Genomic DNA, 11,863 nt, shown 5'->3' on the forward strand with positions numbered 1-11,863 from the left:
TAATTTCATATCCATGCTGCCACTGTCCATTTTATTCCATGACCTTCGACTTTGCTGACAAGCCTAATATGTGGCACTTTATCAAATGCCTTTGGAAATCCGTGTACACCACATCAACCGGCTACCTTTATCAGTACTCTCTGTTACCTCATCAGAAACTTAATCAAGTTCGTTAAACATGATTTGCCCTTAACAAATCCATGCTGAGTTTCCTTAATTAATTCACTTTTGTCCATGTGACTGTTAATTTTATTCCAGGTTATCGTTTCTAACAGATTTCCCACCATCAAGGTTAAACTGACTGGCCTTTTGTAGTGGGTTTATCCTTCCTCCTTTTTTGAACAAGGGTATAACATTTGCAATTCTCCAGTCCACTGCCACCACTCCTGTATCTAAAGAGAATTGGAAGACTATGGCCAATGCCTCTGCAATTTCCACTCTTACTTCCTTCAATATCTTTGGATTCATCTGATCCTGTCCTGGCAACTTATCAACATTAAGTGCAGCCAGCCTTTCTAATAACTCCTCTTTACCATTTTTTTTCCCCAATCTAATGTCTCACCTACCTTCTCCGAACATACATAGCAACATATGAATTAGGAGCAGGACTAAGCCTTTACTATGATTTTTGAAGCATTTTCTTCCTTGGTAAAGACAGATGCAATGTACTCATCTAGTACCTCAGCTATGTCCCCTGCCTCCATGTATAAATCTCCTTTTTGTCCTGATCAGTCCCACACCTCCATTTACCACCCTTTCACCATTTATAAGACCACAGAAGATTTATGGATTCTCTTTTATGTTCGAACATTTGAAAAAACGAATTAGGAGCAGGAGTGGGCCAATCGGCATGGCAAACCTGCTCCGCCATACAATCAGATCATGGCTGATCTGAATGTAACCTTAACTTCACATTCCCGTCTACACTTGATAACCTTTCACCCCCTTGCTTATCAAGAATCTATCTAGCTCTGTCTTAAAAATATCCATAGACTCTGCTTCCGTTACACTTTGCGAAAAAGAGTTCCAAGGACTCACGACCTATGAGGGAAAAAAATTCTCATAGTTTCTGTCCTAAATGGGCAACCCACTTATTTTTAAACAGTGATCCCTAGTTCTAGATTCTGCCACAAGAGGAAACTTCCTCTCTACATCCGCTCTGTCAAGACCCCTCAGGATCTTATGTTTCAATCAAGTCACCTTTTACTATCCTAAATTCCAGTGAATACAAGCCTAGCTTATCCAACCTTTCCTCATAAGGCAAGCCTCCCATTCCAGATATTAGGCTAGTAAACCTTCTCTGAACTGCTTCTAATGCACTTACATCCTTCCTAAAATAAGGAGACCAATACTGTACACAGTTCTCCAGATATGGTCTCACCAATGCCTTGCATAACTGAAGCATAACCTCTCTACTTTTGTATTAAATTCCCCTCACAATAAATGATAACATTCTATTAGTTTTCCTAATTACTTGCTGTACCTGCATACTAACCTTTTGTGATTCATGCACTAAGACACCCTGGTCTAGTCTGCCAGTGTCTTCTCATACTCTCCCTCTGTTTTTCTTACCTCTTTTTTCACTTCTCTTTCACTTCCTCCTTCTCAAGGGAAATTAAGGATGCGAAACAAATACTGGCCTCACCCTCATTGAAATTGGTCCGCAGTCAATTAATTATTTTTATTCTAGATTATGCCTTGTCCTTTTCCATACCTCACCTAAACCTTGTGATACTACCATTGTCCCCTAATGATGAGTTTCATACTCCTTCCCCTTTGTGATAAAGGCCAACATCCATTTGCCTGCCTAATTACTTGCTTTACCTGCATGCTAACGTTTTGTGTTTTTTGTATGAGGACACCCAAATCCACCTGTACCACAGCATTCTGTGGTCTCTCTCTATTTAAATATTGGCTTTTCTATTTTCCTATCAAATTGAACAGCATCACATTTCCCACATTATACTTTATCTGCCAGATCCTTGCCAACTCAGCTAACTTGTCTATATCGTGTTACAATTCCAACTCACAACTTGTTTTCCCACCTAAATTTGTATTGTCAGCAAATTTGGTTACAATGCACTGGATCCCTCCAGCCAAGTCACTAATATAGGTTGAGCCCCCCACTCCCCAGCCCTTGTCACCCGACTATTTACAGTTTTAATACTTGAAAATTACTCATTTATTCCAATTCCCTGTTTCTTGTTTGTTAAGCAATCCATTATCCATGCTAATAAATTACGCCCGGCACCATGAGCTCTTATCTTGTGTAGTTACTTTTTATGTGGCACCTTATCAAAAGCCCTTTTGAAATCCAAATATACTACATCTAGTGGTTCACATTTACCCACCCTGCTTGTTAAATCTCAAGGAACTTGAATACATTTGTCAAACACAATTTCCCTTTCATAAAACCAAGCTGACTCTGCTTGATTGCATTATGATTTTCTCAGTGTACTGTTATTACTTCTTTAATAATGGATTTCAGCATCTCTCCAATGGCAGATGCTAGGCTAACTGGCCTATAGCTTCCTGCTTTCTGTCTCTGTTCTTTCTTGAATGGCAGTGTTATATTTGCAGTTTTCCAATCTGCTTGAACCTTTACAGGGCCTAAGGAATTCTGAAAGCTTACAAGGAATGTACCCACTATCTCTGCAGCCGTTTCTTTTATGACCATAGGATGCAGGCCATCAGGTCAAAGGAACCTCTCAATCTTGAGTCCCATTAAGTTGCCAATATTTTGACTCTTGTGATAATGATTGTTTTAAGTCCCTTCTTCCCTTTTACCTTGTGATTTTCTACTATTATTGGGCTGATTTTAGTGACATTTACTATGAAACATATACAAAATGTTAATTCAAAGCCTCTGCTATTTCCTTATTTCCTATTATTAATTTCTCAATCTCATCCACTAAGGGAACAACATTTACTTTAGTTGCTCTCTTCCTTTTTATATACTGTGAATAATTATTTGTGATTTTTTTTTAAATTTAGTCCCGAGCTGTTCATACTCCCATCAGTAGAACCTCTCTTTTTAGTCCTACCTATGTACCTATGGACCTTTCCCACTCCAAGCTCCTTTTTAGCCCTGGGGAAATGTCCTTACCTTGCCACTGGGCAGGCAATACAGCCTTCAGGACTCATACTCTTAGCTCCAGAGACCAGTATCTATCTCCCAAACTATACTGTCCCCTACCACCATTACAGTCCTTTTGACTTCCCCAACTTAAATGGCCCCCTGCACCACAGTTCTGTGTTCAGTTTGCTCATTGTCCTTGCAGTCCCTGTTCTTGTACATCCAACCTGCTAGAACCTTGAACCTGTTGGACAAGTGCAAGGGCTGAGGCTCCTCCATTGCTATCTTTTGGACTCCGGTACTACCTCACTCAGTCACCCCCTCCTGTCCCTGACCACAGGAAAACTCTGAAGTACTTAGCCTAAGGTTGAGGCAAACCAGAAGAGGGCTCCCAAAGGAAAGTTATTGAACAACTTTCTTCAGGTAGTTGTCTCCAGTGTACATGCTTTACAATGGTTCCTAACTATCTGTAACCAAGCTGTCCATTGCATTGCTCTCATGCACTTTATTCTGCACTGTTCTACCAGGAGATAAACATCTAACAGTCTTCTAATTGAGCAAGGTTAGTGAAATGGTATGCGAGCCAGCATGCTACGTCCCCTTGAATACCATTAACCAGCAGTTTTACTATGGTAATTAACTGAACTTACATTCTAGGTGAGAAAACAACCTGACCACTAACACATTCCGCAGTAAAGCCTCATTTTATCAAATTCAAATTTGAGTCTGTTTGTTAGATAAATATCTTATATGCCAGACTCCTAGCATAATGTTTAAAAATCATTTGGGTTAGCGTGACTGAGCATTTGAATAAATATGAGATGATCAGAGATTGTTAACATGGCTTTCTTAAGGATAAGTCATGTTTGACTATTATGGTTGCAATTTTTGAGGAATATAGTAATGTGATAAATAAGAGAGTGCCAATGGGTCAAGAATCATGGAATATTACAACATGGAAATTAGGTCATTCAGCCCATCATAACTATGCTGGGTCTTTGAAAGAGCTATCCAATTAGTCCACTCTCCTGCTCTTTCCCCATAGACCTGTGAGTTACTCATTTTCTTAGTGAATTCCCTTTTAAAAGCTAGCATTGCATCTGTTTCAACCACCATTTTAGATAATTCATTCCCAAATATAACAGCTCGCTGCATAAAAACAATTGCTTCTAATTTGTCCAGGATATTTTGGCACTGATCTTGAATCTGTGTCCTCTGGTTACTGACCCGCCTGCCAGTACCCACCTACTCTATCAAAGCCCCATAGGATTTTTTAACACCTCTTCTGAATCTCCCCATAACCTTCTCTTCTCGAAGGAGAATAATCCCCGTTTCACTCTTTTCTCCATGTAAGTGCAACCCCTTATCCCTGGTACCGTTCTGGTAAATGTGTCAATACCCTTTCCAAGGACTTGTAACCTAACTTCACACAATGCTTCAGCGGATACCTAGCAAGTGATTTATAAAGGTTGCATTTGCACCATTTCTATTTATAAAGCCATGGGTCCCCTATGTTTTGTTAGCCAGCCTTACCAGCACCTTCATAGATGAATGTATATTCACGCCCAGGTCTCTCTGTTTCTACACCTCCTTTACAATTGTGCCATTTAATTTATATTTCCTCTCCTCATTTCCAATTCCATTATGGATTACTTCACATTTTTCTGCATTAAACTTGATCTACCTATTTCACCAGTCTGCCCATTTTACCAGTCTGCCTATTCCTCCTGAAGTCTGTTACTATCCTCCTCACAGTTTCCTCAATTTCCAAGCTTTCTGTCATCTATAAACTATGAAATTATTCTTTATCAGCCCAAGTCCAGGTCATGACTATATATAATAAAGAGAGCAATGATCCCAATACCTATGGACACCATTGAATGCTTCCCTCCAGTATGAAAAACAATGATTCATCACTATTCTCTGCTTTCTGCTTCTCAGATAATTTTGTATCCATACTGCCACTGACCTAGTACTGAAAATTGGGAAACTTCACTGTATATTTCCCTCCAGTGTGATAAACAACAACTCACCACAGTTTTGTTTTCTATCCCTTAACCAATGCTGTTTTTATCTCTTATCCATGCTGTTACTCAGCCATGCATTCATAATTAGGCTATCTGACAAAAAATATGTTTGCCCAGCAGTTCAGCCAGAGTCTCTTGATGCAGTTGCCAGCTAGCCTCATTTTAAATGTTTGGCTGAGCTCCAGGACTCACTAATAAACTCATCCTGGTGGGTGGTTGTTTATGCAGCTGAAAAGGGGACTGCTATTGGGCAGTTTTATGAGCTCATTTTAACTTTTTCTTTCTTTGAAGGGATTTTTCAATACCATTGTGTTTATTTGGACAGAATTAAGAGGTGTTAAGTGGATTAAATGTTCCTTCAATGAGGCTTTCAATGGCTGTGCTTGATTAACAGTTTTATGAGATTGTAAGCGGGGCATTTTTTCAAAAGAATGTTGAATGTCTGATTTTTTTCATGAGCATTTCAAAGGTTTGCCAGTGTTATTATATGGCTCATGTTCTGTACCTAGTGGATACTGGAAAAGTGCTTCAAAGGCTCAGCAGATGTCAAACGTTAAATCAATGTGAAAATCAAACCACAAGTTCCCGTACACATATCATTACCTGATTACTCATGTTGTAGAATACAGAAGAGGAATTTATCCCCTGGAGATAGTACTCTAATGCATATGAGTCCTTACACAATGCTGCTCAATTTAATGCTCTCTTACCTTTTAAGGACAGAGCCCTATGATCAATCACTGCATTGAAAACATACTTAAATCATCATACACAATTACATTGTGATAGTTGAAGTTGGCACGAGCTTTTAAACTTAGCTGTAAAAAGGTGTCTGACTCCACAGCAGGCAACCCTCAAGGTTCACAACAGACTTACCGAGCATGTTTACATCAGGAACCCACTTGCTTCCATGAAAATAGCCATGAGAGAGAAAATTGAATTTGGCGCAGGCATTTTAATAATGAACCTGTCACTTTCAGTGAACATGCTGCCCCAACCCAGGGAAAATGGTGAGCAGCAAGAATCAGAGGGCAAGTATAAAAATGCCTCCATTTATTGCCCATCACTAATTGCCCTTGAGAACTGAATGGCTTGCTAGGCCATTCCAGAGGGCATTTAAGAGCCAACCACATTGCTGTGGGTCTGGAGTCACATGTAGGTAAGGACAGCAGATTTTCTTCCCTAAAGGGAATTAATGAGCCAGATGGGTTTTTACAACAATCAGCAATGGCTTCATGGTCATCATCAGACTTTTTAATTCCATATTTTTTAGTGAATTCAAATTTCACCATCTGCTGTGGTGGGATTTGAACCTGGATCCCCAGAGCATGACCCTGGGAACCTGGAGTGCCAGTCCAGTGACAATCCCAATATGACCTTTGTGCTCTGGGGACACACCAGATGGTGAAATTTGAATTCACTGAAAAGTCTGATGATGACCATGAAGCCATTGCTGATTGTGTTGAGTCTATTTATCCTCGTTACCAATTCACCAACCTTTTCCAATTTATCCTCTCAAAACATTTCATTTCATGATTTTGTAGAATTCTACCGGGTCCATCGACCCATCTTCTCAACACCTGCTTAACCTTCCCTGTTCCAGTGAAAAAAGCCCAAATTATATAAAAGCCATTCTTCATAATTATAATGTGTAATTCCTGGTCTAATTTTACTGATTTTTTTTATTGACCTCTTTCCTGGCTCTAACACCATTCCATAATGGGATGCTCAACAGAGCATACGGTATTCCAGCAGAAGCCTAATGAAAATTCAAATTCAACATCAACTTCTCTTCTCTTCTGTATTTAAAGCTTGTTTATCTATGACCAAAAACCTGCTGACCCTCCATTCTGTTAAGAATCTTACAGCCTGGGCTATTTTTCTTTTCTCTGGCCTTTTCCCCTAGCGTAATACTTTATGTTTCTCTTCCTTGAGCTGTGCATGGCCCCTATCTGTTCAAGCTGCTAATCTGGCCACATGTCTCCTTCACTCTGTTGCAACCTTCCTCATACTTACCCATGCCACCCCAATGGATATTGTCAACCAATTTTCACATCATCACTCTTTGTCCAAATTATTCGTATCAATGGGAAACCAGGGAGGCCCAGTTAAGGGTGAGTACCATGTTGGCATTGGTCACTTAACCCAGCAGGTAGGCTTTCCCTCCTGGTGCCCCACCCCCACAAGTCTGAGTGTAGTGACTGCATCGAATCATTGACGACATGTGTCCTTCGCTGGGTGGGCCAGCAGATATTGCCCATGCCAAGGTCACCCAGAGAGGGTGGTGAAGAGATGGGTTCTGTGGCCACAGCATGCGGTACAATGCACCATACTGTCATACAATGGTAAAGTAACAGATAAAAGATATCTTATAAAAAGAACTTCATACTGATGGAACTGTAACCATGTAAATAGAGAGATAGATAGGTATAAAAAGGTGATTAGGGGTAAATCAGACTGACAGCATATTGTTAGGGGTGTTTCCCAGGAATCTTAACTGGGCCTCCCTTGTTTCCCATTGATACGAATAATTTGGGCAAAGAGTGATGATGTGAAAATTGGTTGACAATATCCATTGAGGTGGTATGGGTAAGTATGAGGAAGGTTGCACTGAGACCCACATCACTGTTTTGGGGACAACCTGGAGGAGCTGCACCTAGGCCCAGTACTGGAACTGCAAAACATGTCAAAGTCAGGGTGATGACATGCTGGGAGGGGAGCTTCAAGGTGGCTTTGGCACTGATCGATCTGCTGTTCTCTGTGCTCCATGTGCTTGCGCCTCCTTGCTATAGAAGGTTAGAAGGTTATGGAAGGTGTGGTGCCTAATGTGATGCAGACAGTATTTGGCCAAGGAGATGGTGGGGTGTGGGGACAGGCCTAGCACCTTTGTGTGAGTGTTCGGCAGCAGCGGGGTGAGGAGGTACTGGAGCCCTGCAATGTACCTCTCTGGTTGGGGTGGGCCGTCCGCGAAGAGAATCCAGGTACAAATAGCACTAATCAATGCTCTTCTCTCCTTTTCAGGAGAAGAATGCACATAATGCTGCCGAGTGGACGAGGACTGACGGCGGCCCGGCACAGTTAGCGATTCTTAGCCATTTCGAGCAGGAGGCCCTAGATTTGGAGAGGCGCCATGCACCCAGGTCCACCGGCGTCAGTGAGGCTGGGGTGCCATGGGCAGGTATGTATGCCCAGCAGTGAAGTCACCATTGTTTTCCCAACAGCCATGGCAATACTGAAAGTTCAGTGATTGAAGTTTGCAACATGGCTTGACCATTGCTTATGGAATGGCTGTGAAACCACTGGCTCGCTGTGCCTGACTTGCCTGGTCCCAGCAGAAGTGGATGAAGGTCGCTGCCCATCTGAACAGAGCGTCTGTAACCTGCTTGACACAAGTGTGGACAGCTGATTGGGAGACACTGCAAAGATCACCCACCGAGCCCTGGAAGAAGCCAGTTAATGTTCCAAGTTTAATGCGACTCTTCTTCAGAACTGAAGTCACGCTAAACCTATACAAATCTCTAGTTTAGATTGCAGCTGCAGTTGTGTTCTCTGTATTTGCTCTACAAAAACCCATCATAATTTTGAATATATCTCTCCTTGGTCTTCTCTGCTCTAAGGCAAACAATCCTAACTGCTTTAATCTCTCCACATAACTGAGCTCTTATCTTGTCCTGTAACCTTTTAAGCCTAGTATCACCCTGGAAAACTTCCTCTGTACCCTCTTCAAGGCTTTGACATCCTTTTTTAAAGTGTGGTTCTCAGAATTGTACACACAACTGCAGCTGCAGCCTAAACTAGAGATTTGTATAGGTTTAGCATGACTTAAGTTCTGAAGAAGAGTTGTATTAAACTTGGAACATTAACCATTTCTCTCTCCATAAATACTGCCAGACCTGCTGACTTTTTCCAGCACTTTCTGTTTTTATTTCAGATTTCCAGCATCCGCAGTACTTTGCTTTTATTTAAGAAGCCAAGCATCCCACAAACTTTCGTAGCCTATTTATTAACTTGCCCTACTCATCGTCAGCAGTGGCATCCTCCCATTTATGGAAGATGATGAACATGCAGCAAATCAAATTCCTTGGCGATGGGATAATTTCATATGGTGCACTTTTGCTGATAGCTGAAGAGGCCAATCCATGAGAAGCAGGTTCTGCCACAAGTGCTGCATATAAGGTTGTTATCAGGCGTTACTGTGGGTTGTTGTTTTCAGTGTTGGTGCCTGCTGCCAAGACGCTCTCACTACTGATTGTCATGGTGATGTGTGTCGACCCACAGGTCATGTTACTATTTTCCTCTGTCGTCGACTAGTGTCTCCCAGGTGCAAAAATTGCTGTTTAGGGCTTTCAAGCCATATTTGCAAGCATCCTTTAAACAGGGCATTCCACTGGTCTTCTAGCTCCAGCTATCACGCCATACAGAAAATCCTTGGGTGTGCAACCGTCTTCCATCCTGCGTATGTACCCGAACCAAAGAAGTAGCCTCTGCTTGATGAGTGCCAACATATTTGGGACATTTGCCTTTGATTTTGTCCCTTGCTGCTGCCCTGCTACTCTCAAGGATTTGTGAATATTTTACCCTGGTCCCTCTGTTCTTGCCCCCACTGCAAATAGCACCATTTAGATTGTACTGCCTCTCTATAGTGTTTCTTTCAAAGTGCCCCAACCTCACACTTATCCACATTAAATTACATCTGCCATGTGTCTGCCCATTACACTAGTCTATGTCCTCCTGAAGTTTGCTACTATCATGTTCACTGTCTCCTACTTTGTCATATTGTTCGCAAACAATTGTACTCCCCATATCAAAGTCAAGTCATATACACGTATATATTATATATAAAAAACAAAAAAATATTTGATATTAACACTGACCCCTGGGGCCCCACTACACACTTCTTGACACCCAGAGAGATATCTGTTCACCACCATTCTGTCTCCTATCCCTTAGCCAATTACATATCCAAGTTACCACTATCACTTTAATTTATGTGCTTCTAATTTCTAAATGAACCTATTGCGAGGTATTTTGCCAAATCAAATCAACTTTTATCAAATGTATTATAGGTCTGTAGATACAACAGCTGTTATATGACCATTATCAATCCTTTCTGTTTTTTTTAGTAAAAATATACTTTATTCATAAAAATCTTCAATCACATTCAAAACCATTTCAAAAACAACATTACAAGGGTACAATCCAGGCCAAACTCCCACAAAATGCATCACCAGGTGCATCAGCACAAACAACACCACAGTCATTTACAGCCCCCCATCCCGACCCGTACAGCCCGAGGGGCTCCAAACAGCTCCCAGTCTCTCGGCGCGCCGCGGCAGAAAGGTCCCAGACAGCGACCCCTCCCCACCGCGCCCCCGCGGCAGCCGCCCCAAGCTCCAGCGCGCCCCCCAGCACGCAGTCCCGGACCCCGGACTGCGCCAGTCCGCAACAATCGGTCGGGGACAAATCCCCGCGCCGGAAGACCAACAAGCCCCGGGCAGACCAAAGCGCGTCCCCCACCGAGCCGACGATCCTCCAGCCGCAGCCGACGCCCGTCTCGGCGTGCGCCCCCGGGAACAGCCCGCAGAGCACAGAGCCCTGCGCCACAGAACCGCCCGGGATGAACCCCGACAGCAACCACTGCATCTCTCTCCAGACCCCCCCCGCAAAGGCACAATCCACAAGGAGGTGAACAACGGTCTCCTCCCCACCACAGCCACCCCGAGGGCACCGTGCAGAGGGGGCGAGACCCCCGGCGCGCAGGAAGGATCCGACGGGGAGGGCCCCCCCCACCACCAGCCAAGCCACGTCCCGGCGCCTGCCGGAAAGCTCTGGCGATGAGGCACTCCGCCAAACGACCCCGACAGTCCGCTCGGGGAACCACCCCACAGGGTCCACCCCCCCCCCATCCCCCAGGGCCTCCAGGACGCCACGCGCCGACCACCGCCCGATGGACCCGTGGTCAAAGGTGTTTTTCTGCATAAATTTTTCCACCAGGGACAGGTGGTACGGCACGGTCCAACTACTTGGAGCGTTCCGCGGCAGCGTGGCCAGACCCATCCTTCGCAACACCGGGGACAGGTAGAACCTCAGCACGTAGTGACACTTGGTGTTTGCGTACTGAGGGTCTACGCACCGCTTGATGCAGCCGCACACAAAGGTGGCCATCAGTATGAGGGCGATGTTGGGCACGTTTTTTCCCCCTTTATCTAGAGGCTTGTACATCGCGTCCCTGCAGACACGATCCATTTTCGACCTCCAGATAAAGCGGAAGATGGCTCGAGTGATCGCCATCGCGCAGGAGTGTGGAATGGGCCAGACCTGCGCCACGTACAGCAACAGCGAGAGTACCTCACACCTGATGACCAGGTTCTTACCCGCAATGGAGAGGGAGCGTCGCTCCCACATGCCCAGTTTCCTTTTCACCATAGCCACTCGCTCCTTCCAGTTTCTAACGCATGCCCCGGTCCCTCCGAACCATATCCCCAGCACCTTCAGGCCGTCAGCCCTGACAGTGAAGGGGACAAAGGATCGGTCAGCCCAGTTCCCAAAGAACATGGCCTCGCTCTTCCCACGATTTACCTTGGCTCCCGAGGCCAGTTCGAACTGGTCGCAGACGTGCATCAGTCTGCGCACCGACAGCGGATCCGAGCAGAAGACGGCGACGTCGTCCATGTACAGGGAGGCTTTTACCTGAGTGCCTCCACTGCCTGGGATCGTCACTCCTCTTATGCCCGGATCCTTCCTGATGGACTCGGCAAAG

The 11,863-nt window shown here is 44.1% G+C and overlaps 1 protein-coding gene across 1 annotated transcript in view; it reads right to left on the minus strand.

Annotated features, from left to right (window-relative positions):
• Positions 1 to 11,452, minus strand: part of LOC144683679 (uncharacterized) — a 124,680-nt gene extending 113,228 nt beyond the window's left edge. Inside the window, exon 1 of the mRNA XM_078546938.1 lies at positions 10,947 to 11,452. Coding sequence (XP_078403064.1) covers positions 10,947 to 11,394 — 448 coding nt within the window. The 5' untranslated portion in view covers positions 11,395 to 11,452. The remainder of the gene's footprint in view (positions 1 to 10,946) is intronic.
• Positions 11,453 to 11,863: the final 411 nt, after the last annotated feature.

This window comes from Cetorhinus maximus, chromosome 8, assembly GCF_964194155.1.
Source record: "Cetorhinus maximus chromosome 8, sCetMax3.hap1.1, whole genome shotgun sequence".
Lineage (NCBI taxonomy): Eukaryota > Metazoa > Chordata > Chondrichthyes > Lamniformes > Cetorhinidae > Cetorhinus > Cetorhinus maximus.